Here is a 27,956-nt window from a genome sequence, read left to right as displayed (position 1 = left end):
GACACAGTTTCTCTCATCTCCCTTAGCAACAGGTTTTAACACTTAGAGCAACGTCTTAAAAACAAAATTGCAACAATAGAAAAACATATTCTCAAAGATGCGGACCCGATTTGTCATCGACCCTACACAGCGCACCTTGACATTTAAGTCACATGACCCGTCCTTGGCTCATCTTCAGTCGTCCCCGGTACCTCGCACCTTAATTGAAGTGGTAACCTTGTGGACTGATGACAGGAAAGGAAAACTGTCATCTACAGGTTCTTCTTAGAAAGTGACGTGCAGGATATTTGACCGTCGTCATATTATACATGTATTAAAGACATTTTTGAGAGAGAGAGTTTTAATGTTTTTTCTCCCCTAAATTTTGTGTGAGGCTTTAGTCTTTTCACTGAGAGAATTTTGGGACAGTACCCATGACCCTCTCGAGAGCTTATTTGATAATTATAATAAAATTAATAACATAAAAAAACAATATTTAATAATTAAAAAAGAATTAACATAAAACAAAGTGTCACATACATACATGTGTATACAGCTGTGTACATCACATGTCACATGGTACTAGCTCGTTACCATGGTACTAACTGGCTACAGCAAAATATAAAATCATATATTATAATGTATGTACATTTGTGTGTAAAAGAAATGATATCAAATAAACGCAACTTAAATTACTGCAATATATCAATATTATTTTTTCAACAATTCCATCCGATTTATAGATTTTTGATGAGGGAAGCGATTCAAGAAAAACTAAAACTCAAAACAAAGAGGTGCTTGTGCCTGCTGCAAGAAAATAAAAAATAATTAAATTTTGCAGACTAAGCAGGGTTTCCCTCCAAATTTAACCGAACCTGCTGTAAGACTATGCAGGTAACAGGTATTATTGTCCTAGCCTCCCGAAACGTCTATGATGGGACAACACATGAGTACACACACTCTATGCGTGTCACGAACCTTTGACATTTAGAAATTTTCTCATTTTAGTGTAAAAAATGCATGGAGTTGACATTGTCAATTGCCTATCACTGTTTGGAAGGCACTACACGTGAGAGGGTTCATTTATTTCCCATGTATACAGATCTTGCCAGTGCAATGCCTCAAATCCTATATACAGATCTTGATGCGCTGTGCTATAAATAACAGAGGAATATAAAAAAGGGCCTCGCGATTCTCTCCACTGTGCGTCTAGGGATATGTGCATAATTTGCATAATTAGTACTTTTGGGTGATTAAAAAATTCAAAGACTTAAAGTTCAAACGTGCTTTGAAAAAGAAAAACCTGGGTCTAAGATGTGATTTTGTCTGTTCAGATTGATTGGGGAAGATAATGAAAAGGATGGAAGTAATTTTAGGGTGCATGTAACCCATTACAAAGAATACATTCACACAGTACATTTATAATGTACTTTTAAGCATTTACATCATGTGTACAATGTAAGTGTAAGTACCCCCTTTAACTTAAAGCCGTTGGACACTTTCTGAACAGAACAAAAATTAAAAGTTCACAGATTTACTTACTTACAGGGTTTATAGAAGGTAATGGTGAAAGACAATAGGAGACTTTCCAACGCTAGGCGGCAGCAGACATACCGGGTAAATTTCCATTGTTTACGTAGTTCTGAACATGCGCATAATTCTGAGAACAATGGATTTACCCGGTAAGTCTGCTGCCCTCTATCGTCCCAGAAAGTCTCCCATTCCCTTGAAATATTATTTCATGAAAGGTTTTACTTTTGAGAAAAACATTAAAACACATGTCATGACACAGCGAAACAAGTGTGGAAACAAGGGTGGGTTTCCCGTTGTTGTCTCCCGACTCCGATGACCGATTGAGCCTAAATTTTCACAGGTTTGTTATTTTATAATTTTATATAAAGTTGTGATGCCTTTGGACGTGTGGGCCTTTGGACAATACTGTTAACTGATGTTGTGCAATCGCTTTATAAAGGGGGGGCGGGGCTTAGAGGATTACGCACAAGTTAAAACAAGGCCCAGTTTCATGGCTCCGCTTACCAAAAGCAATGAATCGGCCCTGACGGAAGCAGGGAATTCTGCGATTCTGTCAAGCGTCTATCACGGGTTAAAAGGGAAATTTGCTTGTTATTCTGCACTTACACAGCTAAGTAAAGAAATTTGACGCTTGCACAGTTAGCCATGACTGGTGATCATATGCGCACAACTCGGCAGTAAGCGATCCATGAAATTGGGCCTAGATCTTTGTTCTCATCTTGAATTGAAAACACAAACAAATTTGGAATTCCTTTATTTCTTGGAGATCACGCACCAATTTCACCTAAGTCCCCATCAAATTTTGTGAATATCTTTGTAAGCATTAAATTAATACGTTGAACTATGAATTCACAACCTGGAGAAGAAGTTAACGATTTTGATACTGTTCATTTTAGTTCTTGAGCTTGTGGTGTGTCATGGCCGAGGGGTCTGGTTCACCGATCCCAAGCTCTGATGTTGTCAGCAGCAGCAGCGTGTGGGTTCGAATCCCGGTCATTTACACATGTGCCCTTGACCAACGCACTTGAACATAATTGATGAGTAAAAAAATTGGGAAAGTATTGCATTCCATGCTTGTCCATCCAGGCTCCTACCTCCTAGTGGATGCGTGCAGGCCTGGATGCGTGTAATCCATAGGGACTGAGAAGGGTGTTAAAACCCTGTTTCAGCCCCGGAGTACATGGTAGCGTGCCCCTGGTACCAGTTAAATTAGGTCGACAACCCAAATCAAGTGAAGTTTAGCCCTCAAGAGTGGCTGTCCTTGTGAAGTTACTCTGCCTTCTTTAGTCTGATTTCCGATTTGGTTTGCCCTTGAAAGAATCGGAAAACTTGTTTTTTTTTTAAATTTTTATTACCAAATATCACAATAAATACTCATAAAACATACAAGAAAAAGGAACAAAGGGTGATTAGAGGAGGGCACCAGGAAAAAGCCTAGGCTTGTACAAAGCCTGGACCCTTTATAATATAAATTAATTGGTTTTACTTTATAACAAGAACAATATTGATTGATGAAATAAAAGTACAGTGAAAGGTATAATGCATACAGCAAAAAATAGCTAAAAAACAATGTTTGTTTGTACAATGTAATTAAACTGTTTTAAAAAAATTGTTTGCTATGCAGCCATAAATACATATTGACACTTGTGAAAAACGGAAAATTAACAGAAGATATTTAGGAAACTACAAGACTAGACAAATTGGAACGGATAATCATGGTGCGCGTGTACAGGTGGTGTCATTTTAGACGATACTGGTTATTTTTTATTAAGTAGGTTTTTTTTAAGTAGAAGTATTTTTTGAAGCAGTGCACAGTCTTGATTAAATGACCTGGGGTGGATTTCACAAAGAGTTAAGACTAGTCTTATCTCGAGTTAGGATAAGTTACTTGTCCTAACTTAGGACTAGCCACACGTTTTGTATATCTCTTAGGACTAGTCCTAACTCTTTGTGAAATCGACCCCTGGTAATACTACATTAATTAAGACCGTCATGGTCAGTCCTTCTACTCAATAAAATGTTCCTACTGTCCAAGGATGAAATCTTATCCCTCAAAACTACACATTGGTTGCGCACTACATAAATCATAACAGTTGGTCACGAGCCAAACTCAGAGGAAATATTTCCGTGCTACATGTAATCTGTGCATGATGGATGATGGTGTAGCATTCCACGTCACTCAGTAAGGAGTAGCTTACAACCGCCGTCATGGCAGATAGGGTGGACTTAACGTTGGTGCTTTATGAGTTCATATACTCTTTTTGATGTGACAGCTTAATGCGTCCGGTGGGACGTTGCAAGTGCATAGCTGGAAGGACCAATGTGTCAATATTGAATCATAAGGGACTCCTGGTAGGGGATTCTTGAGAGTTTTTTGAAGACCAGAAAGGCAACCAGGAAGGAAGTGCTGGCCTGTTTTATGGCCTGGAGGCAATAGGCAATAAGTAGTCTTGCTGTCTTGTAACTTGGTTGTTTCTTTTGATCAACTCCGGTGGTAATTGCCTGTAATGAGCGTGCACATACATTTTGTACATGAACATACAGCCATGTTCACAATGCACACGGGGAAGTGTACATATGATCGGCTGATTTCCTCTCCTTTTCAAATCACTGTCGAAGAAAACTGAAATACAAATGTGATCGGCCATTTCCTCTTTTTTTTTTCAATTCAAAGTTTGCATGTCTGCACTGTAATCCCAGCTAAAGTGCTTGGGTCTCCTGACAGTTTAAACTGTCTCCTTTCCCACCCCCACTCTATAATGTTATCATTTTAGATTTATTTGTTTAGGATTTGTTTCCCAGTTGATGATTGGATTTAGTAGGCTTTTGAGTCACAGTGGTTTAATCACGAGTCAGCAAGGTATTTTTGCGTAGTGCGTGTGCATACTCCAAGTTGTACTGAGGGAGGCATTGTTCGCTAACACGGCCAGAATCACACTGAGAAAAACTTCCTGACGCAGTTCAACGTAAATTTTCGTGCACTAAACTTTTAAAAATTTTATCAAGCACTAATATAAGAGATGATTTGCTATAGAAACATGTTGCCTTGGATCTGTCGAGTTGGTCTTTGAAAAGCATTTGTAACTTTTTTGTTGTAAAATGCATGATTAGAAAGATGTTTTAAAAGTAGAATCCACACAAACATGCCTCAAAATTGCACGGTTTGCCTTTGACCTCGTCGACTAACACGGTCAACCATTGACTCCCATAAATGGCTGACCGTGTTACATGTAGTTCGCACAGTAAAAGGAAAAAACACGCAATTTCAAGGCAAATTTGTGTGGATCATTGTATTCCACTTTTAAAACATCTTTCCAACCATGCATTTTATAAAAAAAACGGTTACAAACGCTTTTTAGAGACCAACTCGTCCGATCCAAGGCAACGTGTTCCTTAAAGAGTTGTCTCTAGTATTTTGTATCATTACTCAATAGAATTGAAAGGTGACATTCAACATTTGAACATAATTTGTTTTTGTTCAAGATATTAATTTTACACAGTGAGGTACAGATGATATAGAAAGGTTTGCGGTGAGACACCATGTAATGACTATCTCTAATGAGTTGGGGTGGTTCTGAAAAGAACCGTTGGTTTCAACTCGAGGTACACATGTATGCATCAGGGTTGTAGCTGTAGACCGATTTTAGTGGTGGGCAATAAATCAAAAGGGGATCAACAAAATTATTCATGTTTAACTATGGGGACATAATTGCTGAAGTGGGCCCATGTTCCCAAACTGTTCGTGTTATGGGGCCATGCATTAAGTTGAATAGCCTTTTGACTGTGTGTTTTTTTCTCAGTGACATTTAATTCTCCTCATCATTAGCTGTATCTAAGATCAATGCAAAGTGGACAATATTTGAAATCTGTGCTGGGCAGCATAATGTATTTCTCTCATAGTGCTGGGCAAAAATTGAGAGTCCTGGGCAGGCCCCCCCCCCCCCCCAGCACCGCCCACCGTGGCTACAACACTGGGTATGCATTATTCATTTGAAAAACGCAAGACAGCTGGATTTGTCCGGTCATGAGTTTACCGGCCCAACCTTAAAACTACCAGCCCCAGGTCGGTGGTCCAGTATAAAATTCAAGCCAATAGACAGTTTGCAATTGTTTAATTTTGATTTGGCAAAATTTTGTTTTTAACCCTACATTTCTTTGATGTTTTTCTTTCAGGATGGGTCATACTTGGCTGAGCTTCTCCTGTCCAAGGGATACAAGGTGAGTGAGATTATTTTTTATTTTTTTTTTTTGATCAGTCAAATTTCTTTGTGAGCTGCAGGGTTCTTCCATACATAGTTTTTTTTTCAAAAGGGTGGGGCATTCTGGATTCTGGCATTTAAACAAGGTCTTTGGAATTTTTCAGCTTGGTGCTAATCTTGGTTTGAAAAGTCCTACTGTGCGGTCTGGAACATTCCATATTATGGTTTTCTGTTGAAGATTTTTTGTGACATTTGCGCTTATCTGTACACAAAACACACATCCGCTGAATGGTTAGCTGTTGAAAAAAAAAATCATAGGCATATTACTTGGGTGGGATTCGCACCCAAAACCTTTCCAAATCTAGAGCAGTGTCTTACCAACCAGTCATTTAAACATTGTTTGTTCTTTTTACGAAGGTGCATGGCATCATCCGGCGATCAAGCTCTTTCAACACGGGGCGTATTTCCCATCTCTATGGGGACACTAAGACGCATCAGGAGAAAGGTAATGTGCGAGGGTGAAGGGTGGCGTGGCATGGTCACACTTTTTTCCTAATACCACATAGAGCAAGTTTGAGTGCCCACATTTAGTCGACCCATGATTGACCACTGGCATGTGCAGTGACTTACTCACTCGAACGACTCTATTGGAACCCTAGTCAACCCTCGGTACCACGGTTTTCAACACTTCCAACATGCCTGCCGCCTTTTCGCTATAGTGTCGCTGGTTCCCTTCAGCACTTTAAACGTGTTGGCATGGAACAGGCTATTAAGACCACGTCGGAAGAAACCATAGTCATGAGGGTGGTTCCAAATGGTCCAACACAGTAGTCAACCCATGGTTAACCAGCCTGTGTTTGAGTAAAAATAATCGACCTGTAGTTTTAAAACTGTTGTTACTCGAACTTATTCATAGTGGCTATGTGACACCAGTAGTGAATGCTTAGCGAAGCCATTGTATGGGGGCCAGCGTTAATGGGGCCCAGCGTTAAAATCCCTTGAAAATAAATAAAGTTTGGCTTTGATCATTTTGTACTGTAGAGGACTGTGTCCGAGGCATCTGTCTCAGTCTTGGACTTGATCTCAATAGAGAGGTGTTAGTTTCAGTCTACCCCTCAGCTCAGCATGATCAGCGATGAGGTCTCAAGTTTGGTTAGCACCAACCCTCGGACATTGAACTCTGTGTCCACCAAGCTCTGACTATGAGGTCTCTCTCTTGGTCTCGGTCATGGGGGAAGCCTCAGTACGTTTCTTCATCTTGGACTTGATCTCAATAGAGAGGTTTTAGTTTCAGTCTACCCCTCAGCATGCTCGGTGATGAGGTCTGAGCTTGGTTAGTACCAACCCTCGGACTTTGAACTCTAGGTACACCAAGCTCCGACTGTTGTGTCTCTCTTACGTCAACCATCATTGATGTGTGAACTAGATACATGTACAATGTACTACTAGGCAAGGTACTGATGAAACAAAACCCATTATGATATGTGCATGTCAAAACATTCACAAAATAACTGGACAGTTTTGAGACACTAGAGGGCAGCAGATTCATATTCTTGAGAATGTGTGCTTACCTTATGTGGGAATAGGTTTTGAAGTTTTCCCAGGCTTTTTAATTTTGCTTACCAGTAAAGAACGGTTACCAGCCCAATTGCCATGTTGAATGTACTGTTCACAACCAGTATCCTGCTTGTCTCTGCTTAGCAGGAATTCATTAAACACTACTGTCTGCTTAAGCGGCTACACGAAATTGGGCCCTGTTATATCTGCTGCCTGCTAATAAGCGCCTCATCGTCTGCTATTGAAAGGTCAAATTAAGCAGATGTTTTGCAGCTGTCCGATACAGTCTACAGAGTCCAGCCTCATGGTGTCTCTTTCCCATAGCACAACCTTGGAGATAGAGTTACATTTATCAGTGATACATGTACAGGAGTCATACAGGTGTTGATCATTCAGACCAGGGCCCAGTTTCATAGAGCTGCTTTAAGCAGAAAAAAAGTAGCTAAGCATAATATAATTACGATAGCAGAATAAGGTTATCAACCAAAACTACCATGTCCCATGTCGATTTGTGACTAGTATCCTGACCATTTCTGCTTTTCAGACAATTGGCGCGATGGCATGGGTGACTTATAGTGCTCTACATGTAACTGGTTAAAAGCCAACATCTCACCACTGTTTTCCCAGTTTGATTCCTTGTTTGGACCTAAGGCCGTGTCCTAATTGGCTGCTAGATTTCCGCGTCATCGTGCATTGAATTATAGGACGTCCTTAGCAACACCTTTGGCAACAGCCGTAGCTGTAGCTGTAGCCGTCAATTAGGATCCGGTCTTATAGAAGAGTTGTGATGTTTTTTCGTGGGCCCTCAGTTGAAAACACTCTCAATCTCGGGCTGTATTCCGTGGTTCAAACCTTCTTGTACATGCGTGTAGTAAGTAGAGTTGTGCAAAGGTTCTCCTCAATGGCGCAAGTTTATGTTTAAGTGTACTGTCCCTGTAGCGTCCCAAGCTCTTAAAGCCACTGGTATGAAAGTACACAACATTGAGAATGCTTTCCCCCATTCAATAATCAAACGAACAACCAACATTTATATTGAGTAACTCATTACCGATCATAACATCTAAAGCGGGTTCAAGCACTTTTTGTTCATCATTGACGCAGCGATTGTTAGTTATACATGTAGACATTAAGATAACATTGAGATAACAGCTACTTCAGAAGTTTCAAAACTGTTGTTCATAAAGTGGGGGAAAGAAAATGTGTGCCCACGATTGTGGCTAGTGCACACTTACCACCTCTCATTTTGTGATCAGTGGAGACAGCGTCAGAGTGAAATTCTCATGAAACTTACACTTTCTTTTACCTAAAACATCTTTCTGTTACTTTAACTCTCATCAGACATGATACTACACTATGGAGACCTGATCGACAGTACTTCTTTAGTGAAGATCATCAGCCAGGTCAGGCCGACCGAAATCTACAACCTGGGAGCCATGAGTCACGTTAAGGTAAGGTCGGATCAGCAAGAAAGTTGCAAGAAGTAATTAAAGAAAAAACACCCCTTGTTGCATAGGATTGTGTGCTTTCAGATGTTTGAGAAAGGCTTCATGCCTGAAGCCTTTGTCAGATTCAAATTTGTTGTTGAGAAAGTTTCCTCTTTCTCTAAAAAACTGCATTTATTGAAAGGGTGTCATTTCTAACAATGTTTTAAAATATCAACAGCAAAAGTAAGACACATGACGCATGATAAAGAAATCAAATGACAAGCTTCTCTGGGCAGTAAAAAACAAAGAATGTTGCACGATTTTTCGAAGTGAAGCTTTCGGTCGTTAGCAACCACTAGCTTGCCCATGAGAATAAAACTTACTTCAAAGTTGGTAATCAGCAAAGGAGAGCTGTATAAACAAAATTGTGAGAAACGGCTCCCTCTGAAGTACATGTATAATAGTTCTCCCTGAACTATAACATGACTTCAGGCCAGAAGCCTCTTATTATGCATCTGAAAGTACACACATTTGTGCAACAAGGGTGTTTTTGCTTTCATTATTCTCTTGCAACTTCGATGACCAATTGAGTGCAATTTTTACAGATTGTGTTATTTTGTACATAATGGTGGGATGCAGTGAGAGTACTGATCTTTGACAATATACCAAAGGTGTCCAGTGCCTTTAAAGACACTGGACATTATTGGTTATTGTCGAAGACCAGTCTTCTGACTTGGTTTATTTCAACATATGCATAAAATAACAAACCTGTGAAATATTGAACTCAATTGGTCGACCAAGTTGCAATATAATAGCGAAAGAAAAAAACACCCTTGTCACACAAAGTTGTGTGCTTTTAGATGCTTGATTCCGAGACCTCAAATTCTTAATCTGAGGTCTCAAAATCAAATTCGTGGAAAATTACTTCTTTCTCGAAAACTATGTCACTTCAGAGGGAGCTGTTTCTCACAATGTTTTATTCTATCAACCTCTCCCCATTACTCGTCACCAAGTAAGGTTTTATGCTAATAATTATTTTGAGTAATTACCAATAGTGTCCACTGCCTTTAAAGGAGAATGCTGGTTTATAACGCTCCTTTTATTTCTTTGAATGATGCAACGATAGTTTGTATTAATTAAACGCATCCGGACGACATGTAGTGCTGGAGGTGGGAAAGGAAGTACATTACGTGTTTCCAACAATACATGGTGTAATTGTCGGACAGAACAATTGACAGGGAACGGATAAAGTGGCGCTAATTAGCCTGCTGAGTTAGTGAGGCAGCTCGTTAATTTAATGGCTGGCGGTAACAATGGGCCTACGTGGGATGTTCGATATTTCTTTAATTAATCAGGAACCAAGTTTCAATTGGAGCGGGTTATTTTCGTCTGTTCTTGCGAGTCGGAATGGAGTGTGTTTTATTTACAAGTCAATAAACTGCATGGCACTCGGTCATCGGTAGGTCGAATTTGTTCATCGACTTCGTACAATCTGATCTACAGTCCTGGCCAAAATGCTTGGCCAATAGTTAGAATAATAATAGAAGACCACACAATAAGAGTTAACATTGATGTTGGGCCGCAACCAGTTGTGACCAGGATTATTGGTCCATTTTCATGCATCTACTGAGATTACAAAGTTTTGCCAGGGAATTGAAAAACAATATTAAAAAATCAATGAAAGATCATCTCTCGATAGAATGTACATGTTCTCTTTCAAATTTCTTAAAAGCAACTCTCGGGCGATACTGTCTTTTCTGACTTCATTACAATCGCCTAAGACTTACAATTCATTCAAATCAACTTCTACTGGATGGAAAGGGTCAGTTAATACTATTCATACTACACTTTAAATATTCATGAGTGTACTTTCAAATATTTATGAGTACAGGCTGAAAAATCTCTAAACCTCAAAGCAAGAATACACATTAAACAGCCACACCTGTTTCACAAAACAAAACATTTGAAAATTTCAAAATTCTGACATAATAAGGCGTCGGAATTCTAGGTATTTTGCATGGCATGGATGGCAAATAGTATTGACTTGGCATCTTACAAAGCTCTTGTGGGTATGACGTATAATATACGTAGGTTCTTGTTTATGTTTCGCTCTGCGATAACATTCTGTGTTAATTGCGACAAAGCGGTACATACAGTTTTTGTTTGCTCATAATGTATTTTAATCACAACAAAGTTTACACAAACAACAAGCAAGTAGCCTTATTGTTGGTACTCCCTACTGGTTATTGACGACAACACACCTGTTTTTATAAAAAATAAATCCAAAACCATATTACTTTAAAGGCAATGCACACTACTGGTAATTACTCACACAAATTGTTAGCACAAAAAACTTACTTCGGTAATAAGCAATGGAGAGCTGTGTAAGTAGAAAACATTGTGCGAGATGGCACCCTCTAAAGTAACCTTTTTCTGTATCTTACCAAAATTATTGTAAGTCTTCCGGCTTGAAGCCTGACTCAGGCATCTGAAAGCACACAACATTGTGCAAAAGGCGCCCACTACCTTTAAAGAGAATCCTTTCTGAAAAATCGTTTATACCATCAACAGCTGCAGTTCTTCTCAACAAGTAAGTATTTTATGGTCATTAATATTTGGAGTAATAACCGATGTATGACCCGTACATTAAAAACAAAGGTTGACCTTGAGTAACATGAAATGACCAGATGTCAGGATTGAATGTTATTCCTGGGATAGCATTAGACCTTGTACTCAGCTCATGATGTTGTCGAACAATGATCAAACAATACGCATACACGCTGCAAATTGACGACGAAACTAAATATTCAGCCTGTGCACATCAGTTTGGGCCAATAAGCAAGTTTCTTTTGACCTCTAGACGAGGGCGCCCTACTCAAAAGGGTGTCTATGAGCTGTGTATTGAGAGAGTCGCCACATAATGCAAGCGTCATTTTGAAGCCTGGACCCACCCATCTCGGAGGTCACAAAATATCTACCCGGTTCGAAAATCAAGAAGGGTGATGACATGAGGAAGGTGGGTTCAGGCTTTAAATCGGCGCCTGCATATGTGGCAACTCTCTCAAACCACAGCTCTGGCCATCGTAGAGGGGCCAGTTTCCTTTCGTTACATGGTTGCTGAAAGCACAACCAAAGTGGGCAGAGTGGTCGGTGTGTGACCTTGCGACGATTGGACATAAAATTGAGTCTAATCGCAAATTATCGCAACTCTTTTAATAAATGGCTCTAATGGTGTCATGTGTAAGGTCTACAGCAGCCCTGCAATTTGTTAGGTCCTTCAGCACCCCCCTTCCTAAGTTAGTTTTTCTTATTGCCAGGGGGGGGGGGGTATAACAGATTTAGCACCTTCAAAGACTAAAAGCGTATTAAAAACAAGTTTTGTTTTGAGTTCACACAATGCTCCATGGTTCACATGAGTCGTTTTTGACAGGTTGTGGCCCACTTTTAATAATATCACTGATCAAACACTTTTGGGCATAATAACGTGGAGCAAACAGTTATAAAAGATATCAACTTGGTAACCAAACAATCAAATAAATGTTATAATTACTTCTTGAACAACATTCTTGGATTTGCTTCAATCATTGAACAGCGCCCTCTGTTGTTACAAAATAATATCTTCTTGGATAGTATTGTCAATAGAGGGCGCTAGTGCTAAAATGCAGTCTAATACTTGTGTACTTGGCTGGCTGAGAGAGAAAGAGCAATAAGGTAGTAGTGGGTTGGCTTGAGGGAAAACTTAACACTTGTCTGTTAGGTAGTTAGGGTTGGCTTGAGGGAAAGCCTAACACCTGTCTGTTAATGTTGGTTTTACTGATGCTAAGTTAAGACTCAAAGTATTTTCAGTGTATTCAAATTAATAAATTGATGGTAAACGTGGTAATACAGGCCTGTAATTTCATCTTTAAGAAGACGAGGCCATTTTTCTTCTGCAATGGCCACTTTTGGAAAATCTTGATGTAGATAGGAAACTCCACAGGGGCACCAAGGCCAAGACCAGGGGCAAAAGAGGCCTCCAGGGCTTCCGTGTAAATCCAGGCCTGGTCAATGTACTGTATTGTATTGTATTGCATTTTTATTCCAAACTGTATTGAAAAGGAGCGGAAGGAGATGTCTACCCTTATATGTATATTGACAAAGCACAAAACAAATTTGATTGAGGCGCAGAGGGTCGCTGTCTTTCTGTGTCTGTTGCCCCTGTTTCTGGCCTTGGTGCTCCTTCAAAAGTTTTGCATTTATAATTTTGAATATTACTTCAACAGAAGTTTCCTTTGCCGAATGAAAATGGCCTTGTCCTTTTAAAGATGAAATTCCAGGGCTAAAATATGATGTTTCAAGAATGCATTTTTTTTTTTAAAACCGTATTTTGCGAGGCAATTTACATACTGGTTAAACTGTTTAACATAATTTTCCTGAGGTCATTTTAGAAAAAGCAATCTAGCGGGAAAAAGATGTTTTGTTTTAACATCAACATTTTTTTTATTGTATAACTATACATAGTGTTGTATATCAAATTTTGTTGGTTTCAAAATATTTGTTTTAAGGCTGTAGTCCAGAATGGTGTACATGTACATGAAAAGATACCTGAAAAAGTTGTGGACAGATTTTACGATTCTGAATGCTCTCCACAGTCAACTTAATAACAAGTCATTTTGGGACCAATCTATCCCCTTCAAAATATGATACTAACAAACAATGAATGATTCACCAACTCAAGAATAACACTGCGTTTAGCAGAGGGGAGACCAACCATCGATTTCACAAAACTCGTCCTAACTTAAGACTAATCTTATGACTTAGGACGAGTCCTAACCCTGCACTGTAGCATGCAGACCTTAAGATTAATCCTAAGTTAGGACGAGTTACTCGTCCTAACTCGAGATAAGACGAGTCCTAACTCTTTGTGAAATCGACCCCTGGCTGCGTAGTCAACCATAATGCTGTTGGCTCCATGGCCATATTTGAAATTAAACCCTCTGAAATCTGAGTAACGAATCATGCACTAATCATTTGTCAGGTTCAAATGTTTCTTGGAGGAATGTTGTCCAAACTATAAGCTCTACATGTAGTTAATTTGAAGGAAATCAATATATATTTTGTTTGTGGTAACACCATGTGTGTATCTACTTGCCAGGTAGAGTTTGTTCTTAGAGAACTGTCTTGCTTTATTCTACTACTGCGGAGTAGACGTCGGGGTACGGGAGACTTCTTAGTTCTGAAAAGAACTGTCCTGCTTGGATGGTATAGAAATAGGCTAGGACTACTACTTTACCTTATACACAGACATGTAGGATTGTGATTTACTGTACTACCGCGGGGTCAGTTCTTGAATTGGTCTCAACATTTCGATTAGCTTGCTCTAGTCAGCGTCAGGAGACGGAAGCCTTTCTGAAAATAGTTTTATATTCTATCATAGCTGCACTGCTTCTCATTAATTTGAGTGTTGACCATTCTACATGTACATGACACTACCTTTAAACAGCATGTGATACTCCAAGCCCCTTAATGATTTCAAGTTCAATACCAGGGTCTTCCTATGCACAAACTAGCAAATCAAGCTGATTCGCACAAATTGCGCCCCGCTATGGAAAAACCAAAATTGAAAAATTCATTCGGATAAAACCATTAACATGTAAAATGTTCCAAAATGCACATTAGGCGATGGCTGTCATGTGACCCCTTCAGGTACATGCAGCTCCCAATTTTAAAATAAAAAAAAACTCCCTAAGACATGGTCTTCAACTCTGCCATTTGTTATGCTTGTACGTCAAAGCCCACAACTCTTTGATACAAATGTATCTGCCTAACTACATAGTGTAGCCTAGTTTTTACACTGATTGAAATGGAGGACTATTAACCATGCACAAATGCCTCACAAATTCCGTACAAATGCCTCACTGATAATAATAATAATAAAGAATATTTATAGGGCGCCAAAATCCACCAAAATGAGGTGCTCAAGGCGTACATGAGGGAAACCACACATAGCAAGGAAAATAAGACAAAAAAGAACAATTACACATAAATGACATTAAACAATGTGGTTTTTAACTAGAAGGCAGTGGACACTATTGGTAATTACTCAAAATAATTATTAGCATAAAACCTTTCTTGGTGACGAGTAATGGGGAGAGGTTGATGGTATAAAACATTGTGAGAAACGACTCCCTCTGAAGTGCCATAGTTTTTGAGAAAGAAGTAATTTTCCACGAATTTGATTTCGAGACCTCAGATTTAGAACTTGAGGTCTCAAAATCAACCATCTAAACGCACACAACTTTGTGTGACAAGGGTTATTTTTCTTTCATTATTATCTCGCAACTTCGATGACCGATTGAGCTCAAATTTTCACAGGTTTGTTATTTTATACAAATGTTGAGATACACCAACTGTGAAGGCTAGTCTTTGACAATTACCAATAGTGTCCACTGCCTTTAATCTTGAAAGTATCAAGACTAGAAATGTTGCGGATTTGAAGAGGTATTTCATTCTATGATGAAGGTCCGGTTGTCATTGAAAGGCAAAGCTAAGGCCATCTCCCCCTACCAGTTTGATACAATATAAAGGGTCTTTTGATGTTTGAGCAACCATTAGTAACTTTATCCAGAGTTTACGACTCAGTGAACCCGTTGACATTGCTCTATTTTCTCCCAGTTCACACGCTGGTGTCGAGGAAAAAAGGCTCGAGAGAGAGACAGAGAAGAATACTGTCCCAAGAAAATTACTAATCGAATCAAATCTAGTCATGCCACTTACAGCCCCCCCCCCATGCTGTAACCCGCTTGATTAGCTTTTGTAGGCAGTCCGGCACTTTTATCTAACTGTCCATTAAACCAGAACATCTCCATTAAGAAAGGAAAAAAAAAAACACAAAAAACACAAAATTTCCAGATTGGGACAAGTTATGCAGAAGGCTAATTTACATTAACCCACATTTTTTAGACTGTGAGGAATTGTCAATTTGGAATACGCCCACCCCTCGTGTGCGCAAATAATTTGCGAGGTGCATAATAGAAAAAGGGAGATGGACTGGAATGAATTGCATGGAACTGTTACATTGGGAGATACTGGGACGCCGGTTTCGCATGAATTGCCTAATTTGGAACTGTTTCATATTAAGTTATTGAGAGAAAGAAGTGGTTCTTATGAGGTAAGGGTAACAATGGTTGTGTAGAATACTAAATGTTTTTTTGTCCTGGTGCCTGGGGGAAAACAAATTTGTTCTATTTTTCAAGTGAAACTGATATCATTTAAAAAATTAAGTGCTTGACTTGTGGTAAGTGTATTTGTTGCGTGACACAATTTTTTTGATGTTATGCATAAATTGCAATATGGCGTGAATCGGCCACCGTTCTCAGGCAAATCGGACCACACTCGTGCATTTTGCGTGAGGATGGCGTGCAGCACACGCACGTTTCACAAAACGGCTTGTGCCGATGGTTAGTGAACAAAGCGGCTGTTGCGTTAATTATTTGAGCTCTTGGCAAAAATGCAATTTATGAAGAATAAGACTTGACCTGCTATTCAAGTTTATTATAGTTTCGCCCAACTGCCGTTAATTTGATTAAACCTGTGTAATGATTTGACAAACTTTGGCAAGATTGTAAAATGGGGTTCTTAAAGGTTTTCAAGCATCTTTATTGTAGCAAAATATTCTTACTATATATAAACAAATAAATTTATGGTATCTTAAACACATATTGCTATGTTTATTTTTTATTTTTTCAGAATTTTGTACAAATTTAATTTAGTAAAGAGTATTTGATTTTATACAAAATAAAGCCTTTGTTCGAGTCGTTTGAGTTCATTTTCAATATGTGCCAGACTTTCACAGTCCATTGCAGGCATGGAACTCCCATCTTTTACAGGTCATGGTCATTTTAATTTTGCAAGGGGACACTTCTAACTTACTGGAAAATCTTAGCATCTATAGTAAACAATTTACAGGGCATCAAGGCCAAGATTTAGGGCAACAAGAGGCAGTGGCCTCCATGTGATTCCAGCCCTGATTTTGTTGTCAAATGGGATGGAAGTTATAGAGGTATACATGTTAAAGTCAGTGGACACTCTTCGTAATTACTCAAAGTAATTATTGCCATAAAACCTTACTTGGTGACGAGTAATGGGGAGAGGTCGATGGTATAAAACATTGTGAGAAACGGCGCCCTCTGAAGTGACACAGTTTTTGAGAAAGAAGTAATTTTCCACGAATTTGATTTCGAGACCTCAGATTTAGAACTTGAGGTATCGAAATCAACCATCTAAAGCACACAACTTCGTGTGACAAGGGTGTTTTTTATTTCATTATTATCTCCCAACTTTGACCTCTTGAGCTCAAATTTTCACAGGTTTGTTATTTTATGCATGAGTTGAGATACACCAAGTGAAAAGACTGGTCTTTGACAATTACCAATAGTGTCCAGTGTCTTAAATAGGCATTATTTATGTACATTGTGTAACCACACATCACAGGGCGTTTCTCAATTATTCAAACATTTCATTCCAATAAAATGAATGTTCTTACATCAACTCACGACAACTTTCTGAACCTGTTATTTCCCACTCTCTCTTCTCTCCAGGTGTCCTTTGAGCTTGGTGAATACACAGCAGACGTAGATGGAGTGGGAACTCTACGCATCCTTGACGCAATACGAACATGCAATCTGGGCGACTCCGTCCGCTTCTACCAAGCATCCACGAGTGAGATGTTCGGTAAAGTCGCAGAGATTCCACAAACTGAGAAGACGCCTTTTTATCCGCGCTCTCCATACGGTAAGGAGCCCCTATTCCTTGTAGAATCTGGGTTCTTTTTTTCATAGAGCTGCTAAGGGACATATTTGTGCTTACATTTTGTACTTTGAGATATCTATTTCGTGTTGCTGCTTACCATAATCACACAAAAAGGTATAATAACAATAACTTTCGATTTATATAGCGCCTAATAACTAACACTTAATTCTCTAAGCGCTTTACATTAGTGCCCTGGTCATAGGGCCAATAACATCCCTTTTTAATGTTTCTCAGCTCCCTTGGGAGTATACAACCTGGTGAACAGTTGATATCGCTCCAAAGGCTTTTTCATTCACAATATCAACCTCTACCCTCGCAGGTACCCATTTATTCCCCTGGGTGAAGAGAAGCAATTATAGTAAAGTATCTTGCTCAAGGACACAAGTGTCACGACCGGGATTCGAACCCACACTCTGGTGAATTAGCACCAGAACTTGAATTCGATGCTCTTAACCACTCGGCCATGACACTCTACATTCCCGTGCTTACTGTATGAAAATTTTGTATTTTAATGTGATTTGCCATATAAATAATAATAATAATAGTAATGATAATAATAATAATAGTAATGATAATAATAATAATAATAAAATGAATGACGTAACAATACAAATTAATGGTGAACGTGCAAGATGGCTGCCTAGTTTTCTTGCTAATCCGCGTAATACGCTTATTGTCATACTAAATGAGGACATTTTTCTTCTATGTTTAGCACACAAATTTGCTTATCGTTAAGCAGTGCTATGAAATTGAGCCCAGTTGGTTTTTGATAAAAAAAAAATCTGTCCGATATTGGGTTTAGGCTGTGACTGAGCATGGATCAGTGGTAATGACGATTCGTCACTGTACATAATACAACATGTCATTCGGGTCAGTCAACTTGGTAATAAGCAAGGTTGTACATGTATGTCTTCCAGATTTTTATGGAAGTTCAGACTTTTTTGGAGGTCAAGACAATTTTCTGGAAGTTCAGACTTTTTTGTAGGTCAAGACAATTTTCTGGAATTTTTGTTGTCCAGATATTTACGGTAATCCATAAAATGTCCTCCTTGTCCAAAAATGGAATTGGAGGAAATTTTACATAAAACTAACTGGAACAAAAATATTGGAAAAAGTAAGAAAAAGAAATAGAAATAATTTGGCAAATCCCAGGCAAAATAAACAGTGCAGCCACACGATGCCAATTTGACGGTCTCTGTACTGTACGCAAGGTGTAGCATGAACATTCTGACTAGTGCTTCAGATCAACTTAAACCGTTCCAGGGTCATTGAAGTAGTAATCCATTTTAATATTTTCCAGATTTTTTTCCCAAAAAGCCCACATTTCCATGTACATCCTCAGATGAGTTTAATACTTTCCAAACTGCATCTGCTTTAGTCACCCTCGTTAACCCAACCAATTTTTTTTGTTATATTATGAGGAGTACATGCCTTAATCAACACAAAGAATGTTGCTGTGAAACTGCAGTGGCCTTGACTGAAAAATCAACTAGAGTTCAACAATTTTTCTTCAACAAATTCTGATTTTGCTGGTGTAAATCCAGTCAAGGGCGCCCTCTTGTGAGAGTTGGGTAACTTAGTTTTGCAACTATGCACAAGTAACGTAGTTTAATACATGTATGTATATGACGTTATGCCTACTGTGCAAATTTGGCTGTACATGTTTGGCAAACATACATTGTACATTAAATTCACTCTATACAATTTATAATGTAAGGCAAGGCAAGTAAGGTACATAGACATGTACAATAGTCCATTAACTTTTGTGCACTCATGACATTGTATGTACACGTATGCAGTTTGCTTTACACATTCAATGTACAGTTAGGCAGATGTGTTGCCCAGTCAGTTCACTTCACACTATACACATGAACTATGACGAAAATGTAATGATGGTTAGGCAGTTGTACATGTACATGGTAGGCCCATCTTTTTTGTTAATCACGCCAAGATGAAGTTACCTAGACCAGAGTTCATCAGTTCAGATTCCACTTCAGTCAATTTTGTTGTTGTTAAACCACAAGCAGTTTAAAAAAATCTTACCCTTTCTCCAGAAGCAATCAGAGCATACTGATCGAAACGTTGAGTTGAAACCAATGTTTCTTTTCAGAGATAGTCATTACATGGTGTTGCCGCAAACCTTTCCATAATCGTATTTCCACCATGCAAAGTTTCAAATCCTACTAAACCTTATCCTGTCATTTTTCCTTTGTGGTTAATTACTCTACGTACTTTACAATTTTGTCAAACTTCTTGATGTTTTTGTGCAGGTTGTGCAAAGCTTTACGCATACTGGATTACCATCAACTTCCGTGAAGCTTACAAGATGTTTGCCTGTAATGGTATTCTCTTCAACCATGAAAGTCCAAAACGAGGTAAGCGTAAAGTAAAAGGATTCTTTGATCGCCTGAGTGAAGAAATAAGGGAACTACTAAAGAAATGGCGTAAATAATTACATAAGTGGTATACATTTGCATAAATTTGCATAATAAAATACAAATTTGACATTATTAATTTTTTTACATAGTTCAGCCACGAGTTATCTCTGGGACGGATCATTGACAGATTTTGAGTTATTCCAACCAATGGCTGAGCTCCCAAACATTTGCTCATGAGAGCTTAACTCATAAAAAGAAATTGTGAGTTGTCGAATTGCTTCCTTCTTCTGTCGTATAGTGCAGGAAAGGTCTTAAAGGTAGGGTCCTAGCTTACTTGGTGAGAAGCATTACAGCTGTTGATAGTAGAAACTATTTTGAGAAAGGATTCCCCTCAAAGGGATATGGTTTGGATACCGTTTTTTTTCCACCCAAGAAACATTTAAATCTGACAAATAATGCTGACGAACGACTCATGCATGAATCGTTCATCAGATTACTGAGAGGTTGGTGTCCATTCATGAATGCTACAGCCAGAGATGCGGTTGGTACCCGCTGTCACCTTGCTGAACATGGATGGATTTCAAAGTTCATGTAAAAAGACAATCTCCATGTTACAATGCCTCATTGCTTTCAGAAGAGGTAGGCACGGTTTTCAGCCAAAACTGTCTTGTAAGTTGTATGACTTCTGTGGTATCGTTCTTGAAAATTAGCATTACTGTGACAAACAAAACCAATCTAAATGTATAACCATTCCCCATTCCGTTAATTATTTTCTGTAAATCTACACCTGAAAACTCTATTTTAAAGGATGCTACCGTCAGACTGATGGAGTCCGTTTTTCTGTTGCTATTTATTCTCTTCCAAGGTGAGACGTTCGTGACAAGGAAGATCACAAGAGCAGTCGCCAAGATTCATCTCGGCCAGCAGGAAGTGGTCAGCCTCGGTAACATCGACTCCAAGAGAGATTGGGGCCACGCGAGGGACTATGTTGAAGTGAGTTGCCTGTTGGTCACCTCTTCCCTGTTAACTTGCCCCAGCACTCCTTACAATCCTCCTTGAAGGTCTCGCCTCACCGTTCCTTATACCACCAGACCAATGCTCCCACCATCCGTAGTGTACCTCCACCATCCTCCAAATAGGAGAAAGGCTTCATGCTTGAAACCTTTTTCAGATGCAAAAGTTTGGGTGATACTAACTATTTCTCTAAAACTACACTACTTCCATCACCCAAAGGTTTACCCTCCCTTTAAAGGATTTGGGTACTATTTAAAAATGTCCATAGATTTACATTAAACTTACAGGGTTTGAAGATATTGATAGTTGAAAGCTTCCCTTCAAATGTTACCAACTGAGGTTCTGTAGTTTTTGAGAAATGATTAAAACAAGTCACAAAATAATTGTTGTCTCAGTGAGACGAAAATTATTTTAGCATGTAAAATCCCATTGACCAGTTATGGTAATATACCAGAATCATAGCATGTGTACATAACTGGTTTTAAACGTATTAAAACAAGTTTTTACATGCTAAAGCTGAGACGAAAATTCTTTGTTTTGTTCATTTCTCAAAAACTACAGCACCTCAGTAAGTAAAATTTCAAGGGAAGCTTTCTACTATCAATATCTTCCAACTGTGTACAGGTGTAAGTTTAATGTAAATCTGTGGACCTTGTGTTTTGTGTTCGGAAAAAGTACATAGACCCTTTTTTAAGCAAACAATATGGCTTACAAAATGTTTGGTTTCTTCTAAGCAAAAGTGACAAGGGGACCAGTGACAACCACTCAACATCAGTTGGTATTTTGGCTGGTTACCTATTATCTGCTAAACAAACTCACTCAGTTTGTGACGTTCTTGGATTGGGCATCTATGCAATAGTGTCATTAGTTAGGCAGAAATCTGTACCCCTTGTAAAAAGCTCTAGGCTGCTGCATTAAGCAGTTAGGCAACTGTTGTTCACTGCATGGTGTAAAGTTAGGCAACTCATTCCAGACTATGTTATGATCCAACAAGTTTTTGTTAGTTATACAGTTCTGACACAGTGAAGTCAAAATATGAAACTAATCATAATCACATGTTTCCCTCCCTCCATTAAAGGCAGTGGACACTATTGGTAAATACTAAAAATATTTATTAGCACAAAACATTACTTGGTAATGAGTAATGGGGAGAGGTTGATAGTATAAAACATTCTGAGAAACGGCTCCCTCTGAAGTGGAGTAGTTTTTCAAGAAAGATTTCGAGACCTCAGATTTAGAATTTGAGGTCTCAGATTAAATGCCAAACTTTGCTTTATCACTTGCATCTATATGACTGACTTCTTTCTTTGTTTTTTTGAACTTGTAGGCAATGTGGATGATGTTACAGCAGGACGAACCCGACGATTTTGTAATCGCTACAAATGAGGCCCACAGTGTGCGGGAGTTTATCATTGAAGCCTTCAAGTGCATCGGGGTGGACATTATGTAAGTAGCTAGGATCTGTAAATGGATTTGAATTGACAACAATTCCAGGCCTGTACCCTTCGTGTTTGAAAGGGGCAAGGGCACCAAGGCATTTTGTCTTTTGTAAAGTGGCACCCTATGAGGAAATTTTGTTAACTTTTACTGGAGCATTTCAAGGGCACCAAGGCAATGACTATCGGGCAGGAAGACAATCACCTTCGTTGCTTCTGGTACGTTCAGCTGCAGATTGTGCCACACCAAATTGTAAACTGGCAGTGCCTTTGAGTTAAAACATAAAGAAGTCATCCCCCAACAATATTATTTGTTGTTGTTGAATAAGTCAGAATGCTTATTGGGACAGCATGGTAGAAGTTTTTTAGAGGGGACGGGGTAATAACTGAATAAAAAGGGAGGGCCCATGCTGAACGAAAGATGCGCTGCACGCAATTCCTTTTTCGTAAGGGTTTGCAGATAGTTCTCCCGACCTCACCCTATGCGGGTAATTAAGGGTCAATAGTCTGATACACAGACCCCCCTTACGCGTTAAAATAAAAAGCGTTGAAAACAAGTTTCTTGTTTAACCAACGCCTACTCCCCACACAATCTATACAACAACATTTTGTCAGGTTCTATTTGCCCTTGTCAGCCCGTTGTTTACCCCCGTCTCCATTAAGGCAGACAACCCACGGAAGTGCCCTTCCAAATTGATTCTCTACTTTCGTCTCAACGAACGAACGAACGAACGAACGAAAAAAAACATGAAACTGAACAAGAAGTGAATAGGGAAAGCAAAGTATGGTTTAGAAATTAGTACAAGGGTCTTGTGGGGAGGGAGGGGAGGGATGGAGTTTGGATGTTTAGTCGTAAGAGTGGCTGGGTTTTTTAATTAAACTCCCTGGCCCCGGTACATGTCCATGAAAGTCTCTCTCCGTTCCGCGATTGCGTTGTCGTAGTGACAGTTGTTCCAGAAGGGGCTGACGTGTAGTGTAGTGTAAACATCCAGCAACCGGTTCGCCAACCTCCAGGGGAATTGTGGATTCGGCAGAAGAAGAGACCTGGTCCCTACGGAGAGAGAGTACCTTCTGTAAAAAAAATGGCGCTGTCTGAATTTGGGAAAATGAAGACTATTTTTTTTTTTTTTTTTTTTTACCAGCATTTTCTCTGAAGTGCCCCACACCTTTTTTTTTCTTTTGATATTAATTGGTAATTGAAGGAAAAAATGACGTTATTGTTGGGGGAAAAGATGCTTGGAGGAAAAATACAGTGCCTCAGATTGCAGAAGGTTTTTCATTAGTGCCCTGTATTTGAAAACAAGAAAAAAAAAAAAAAATGAAATGAATGCACTATTACATTTTACATGTACTGTCTCTAGGCTTTTTTCATTTTGGCATAATGCATTACACTGAAACCAAGAAATACACATTTTAACTACTTACAAATTTGCAATAGATAAGTTGTGTAATAGAAACCCTGACAAAAAAAGAAGGAATAATTAAGCTTGTGAGTGAGTCTACCAGTGTATAGTGGCAATTTATTGGCCTTTGGAAAATAATTGCTATGACTTTAAGGATTTGTGTACCTTTTCAAAATGTCCATAGATGTACATTAAACTTACAGGGTTTGAAGATGATGATAGTGGAAGGCTTCCCTTCAAATATTACTTAATGAGATGCTGTAGTTTTTGAGAAATGAGTAAAACAATGTCATGAAAATACGTTTGTAAATGATTAAAATAATTTTTGTCTTATGAGACGAAAATTATTTTCATGACATTGTTTACTCATTTCCCCAAAACTACAGCACCTCAGCACGTAATATTTTCAGGGAAGCTTTCTACTATCATTATCTTCAAACTGTGTAAGTTTAGTGTAACTGTGGACATTGTGTTTGTTGTCCGACAAAAGTTACATACACCCTTTAAAAAGCCACTTCCTGTGTCAGTCAAGAAGTATAGTTAGTGATCCAGGTTTCAGCCTAGCAACCCCAGGGCCCAGTCTCTTGGAGCTGCTATGTATAAGCAAAAAATTTACTTTTTTTTAAGCACGAAAATACAGCTTGCTTGTTGCACACATGTTACTGGCCAAAATTTCATGCCATACACATTGCTTGTGACTGGTATTTAGCTGCTGTTTACTATAGCATAACAGTTGAGTGGAGTCTTGGCCGTGATCTAATTTTACTAGGCAAGGATTTTACTGTTTACCGATGTTGTGCGATTGCTTTAAACAATGATAAATGACTTACTCCAAGCCATCGCTCATATTGCATTCTTGTTTAATCATAATGGCTGCACCATATTGTGATAGTTTAATTTGCAATGATGTACAATTGACAGCATATGTCACTATCACAGCACAGTCTGGCTAGCACTCCATTGACCTTTAATTGACATTACTGTGTTGTAGATGTTAGTTGGCATGTAAGCCCTGGCGGCCTTACACTTTCGTATTGTACTACAGTGATGTCCTGGATATCGGGGTACATTTCTGGGGCGGAAAATTTTCACAGCTTCATAACTTTCTGCGGTGGGTTTTGATCGTAAATTATTCTTCACAAATCCGTCATTTTCATGAAATAATGCAGCTCCCAACGTTAAGGAATTACCATTTTTGTTCGTGCTCTCACAGTCTGCCGTGTGTACGAATTGTGTTGCGTGTTAACGCTGTGCAGTCAAGATACGGTGACCAAGAATTCATGCGTCTAAGCTTGCATCATGCGTCTTGCACGCGAATGTATACCCGTACGCACGAAAACAGACAACACTGTGAGAAAACGATCAAAACAGGAATTTTGTTATGTTGGAAGCTGCATTATTTCAGATTTCAGAGTTTTTCTCAAAAGCCTCCTTGAATATTTCAAGGTATGTATTGTAATTTGGGTGTGATCCCTGGCTAAATGGCAGTTAGCATGTTGTGTGGCTTCTGATTGGCACCCCCGAACAAAGATATTGACAAAATAGGGACACCGCCAACATACAGGGCTAGATAGCTCAGTTGGTAGAGCGCCAGCACGGTAATCTGCAAGTCGTTAGTTCGAATCCCACTCTAGTCAATTCTTTGTTCAACCCCAAAAATTACTTTAATTTTCTTGAAAGAATTAAAGATACTATGTCAGCTGTTTGGCCGATTTGACCCCAAAATTGTTATTTAAAATTCAATAGGTATTTTGATTGGGGTCGAGAAAGTTACAAGCTTTCATTTGAGCCATTGCTCGAAAAAGTCCGCCCAATTATTAGTAGCAGTGAAATAAAGTGCTCAAAATTAGTTTTTGTCGGGATCCCGACAATATATCACTTGACCAATTCTTATGTGTTTTATAAAAAACGTTTTAAATTTTTGTCATGGTTCCTGACCATTAAAAGTAAAAGTTAAACTTGTTTTCGTTAGAGCGGGCGATACTCTTTGAAATACAAGTACCATTCACTCAAAAAAATCTATTTTTTAAGGTTTGGGGGCAAAAATCTGACATAGCAGTCGCCAAAAGTGGGAAAAAAATTGTCCACAATGTGTCCAAACCTGTAGTGTCCTATTTCTGGTGAGTCTGTGAACCTCCTGGGTCCAATTTCATGGCTCTGCTTACCGCCGAATTCTTTGGTTACAATCACGATTCCCCGCTTATGTGCAAGCGCCAAATTTCTGTGCTAGCTTTGTAAGCAAAGAATGCCTAGTAACGTGGTGTACGCACGCGCAGAAGCCAAAATTCGCCGCTAACCTGTAAAATACACTTGCCGTAAGCACAGAATTCCCTGCTTCTGTAAGCGCCGATTCTGTGCTAACGGTAAGCAGAGCCATGGAATTGGGCCCTGAGTTATAACACCTTGGAGGTTCTGGGTCTAGAATAGGGGTAGGGGGGTGGGGATCCAGACCTACATTTATACCATGTATAGAACTTTATCAGGGTGCAGCCATCTTGAATTTCTCCCATTTATATCAATAAATTATTGATAGAAACATTTTGCCAGCCTCGGCCAAATTTGCTCATCTCATGATTAGCGGTGTTAAAACACCAAACGATTTATCTGAATATTTTGTTTGTATTTTGATTTCTCTATCTTTGTGAATGAATTTTTAGATGGGAAGGATCTGGGGTAAATGAAGTGGGCAAGGACAAGGCAACAGGTGTCGTGAGGGTGCGCATTGATACAAAGTTCTACCGCCCAACCGAAGTGGTAAGTTTCAATTTTAACAATTTTATAGGCCGAGAAAGTAGTGAGTGTGTATTGACGAGAGGCAATTCTACAAGAGGTGTATTTTTAAAATAATAATAATAATAACCAGTTTTGATATAGCACTGTTGACACAGGAAGTGTGTCTCAATGCCCTTCCAACATTATTACCCCTTAACACTGTGCCTAATAATTCATTTCTTAAACCATCTCAGCTCCCTTGGTAGTATACAGCCTGTGCAACATTAATATGCGCTACTCATCTACATTTGTAAATCAATCACGAGAACCATCTCTTGCCCTCACATGTACCCATTTACCCCTGGGTGGAGAGAAGCAATCATAGTTAAGTGTCTTGCTCAGGGACACTTAAGTGTCACGACCGGGATCCGAACCCACACTCTGCTGAACAGAAGCACCAGAGCTTGAGCTCGGTGCTCTTTATCTGCTCGGCCACGACACCCTACAAAATCGAACCCAAAATATTGTGAAATTTTGAGAAACTTTGCAATTTATGTTTACGTAGATGTAGCTATTGTGCCATTCGACGAAAAAAAATTGTGCTGTTGTGCAAGGTTCCGCAATGACTCCTGAAGCATGGGCCCAATTACATAGAGCCGCCTCTTAAGCAGAAATGAGCAGGATACCAGTCTCAAATTGAACATGTTATATGGCTGGTACAGGCTGGTAACCTTATTCTTGTAAGCATTATTTTGTTGTGCTTACAAGCTAAGTCTTTTTGTGGTTAAACGGCTCTCATGATATTGGGCCCTGGTTGGGGACATTGACATGTACAAGATTTAAAGTTTAATACTTTCCGAAAGGAGCCAAAAAGGAAAATGCACTTTACGGCTCATTTGATACCGAAAAATGTGAAGGATTGACTATAGCGTTCAGTTGACAAGAGGTGCATAGGCAACACATGTCAAGAAGTGACTGTTTCTTCGCATTAACAGTATCCACTGCCTCGGCAGAGCCTCTCTAAGGTCTCCCTTTATAAATATCTTGAACCAAGTTGCCACCTCCGATTTAGCAGTGTTGTGATTTTTGCGATTGTGTGTCTCCAGTTGCCCGTCACTGTTCTTGTTGCCTTTATGGTTAAAAAAAAAAAAAAAAAAAAAAGGTTTTCCCCCGACTACAAAGCGTCGGACATTGACATGGCAGTATTCCATCTCGCCACGGACAGTACCCGCTTATTCCCAAGGATGGGGCAGGATGAGAGAAGTCTTCGTCTCCAAGCATCTCCCAGTTGATTACAATTTCATTAGTCTACGTCCGAGCCACGCAAAAAAAAAAAAAGGGTGTAAAGAATCAGCAAATGTCCTGGATCATTTGATTTTACCCTCAGGTTCAGAAGAAAATATCACTGCAAGAGTCAGTTCCCCCTGCGGGTCTTTTAAAATTCCAAAGCTCGTTCAATTAGCGCTAAGCTTTTTTTTGGGAGGCGGGATTAATTTGAAACGATGTGCAGAATGGGAGGGTAAAACGCTCG

General features: G+C 39.2%; 1 protein-coding gene across 1 annotated transcript in view; it reads left to right on the top strand.

The window, feature by feature from the left end:
- LOC117288948 (GDP-mannose 4,6 dehydratase-like) overlaps positions 1 to 27,717 on the top strand; it is a 51,521-nt gene extending 23,804 nt beyond the window's left edge. The window contains exons 2-10 of the mRNA XM_033769825.1: positions 5,686 to 5,730; positions 6,129 to 6,216; positions 8,607 to 8,716; positions 17,272 to 17,464; positions 19,753 to 19,857; positions 20,726 to 20,853; positions 22,202 to 22,320; positions 26,371 to 26,507; positions 27,608 to 27,717. Coding sequence (XP_033625716.1) covers positions 5,686 to 5,730; positions 6,129 to 6,216; positions 8,607 to 8,716; positions 17,272 to 17,464; positions 19,753 to 19,857; positions 20,726 to 20,853; positions 22,202 to 22,320; positions 26,371 to 26,507; positions 27,608 to 27,717 — 1,035 coding nt within the window. The remainder of the gene's footprint in view (positions 1 to 5,685; positions 5,731 to 6,128; positions 6,217 to 8,606; positions 8,717 to 17,271; positions 17,465 to 19,752; positions 19,858 to 20,725; positions 20,854 to 22,201; positions 22,321 to 26,370; positions 26,508 to 27,607) is intronic.
- Positions 27,718 to 27,956: the final 239 nt, after the last annotated feature.

The sequence above is a fragment of the Asterias rubens genome, chromosome 4 (genome assembly GCF_902459465.1).
Source record: "Asterias rubens chromosome 4, eAstRub1.3, whole genome shotgun sequence".
NCBI classification, from domain to species: Eukaryota; Metazoa; Echinodermata; class Asteroidea; order Forcipulatida; family Asteriidae; genus Asterias; species Asterias rubens.
This window is presented reverse-complemented; position numbering and strand designations above follow the sequence as displayed.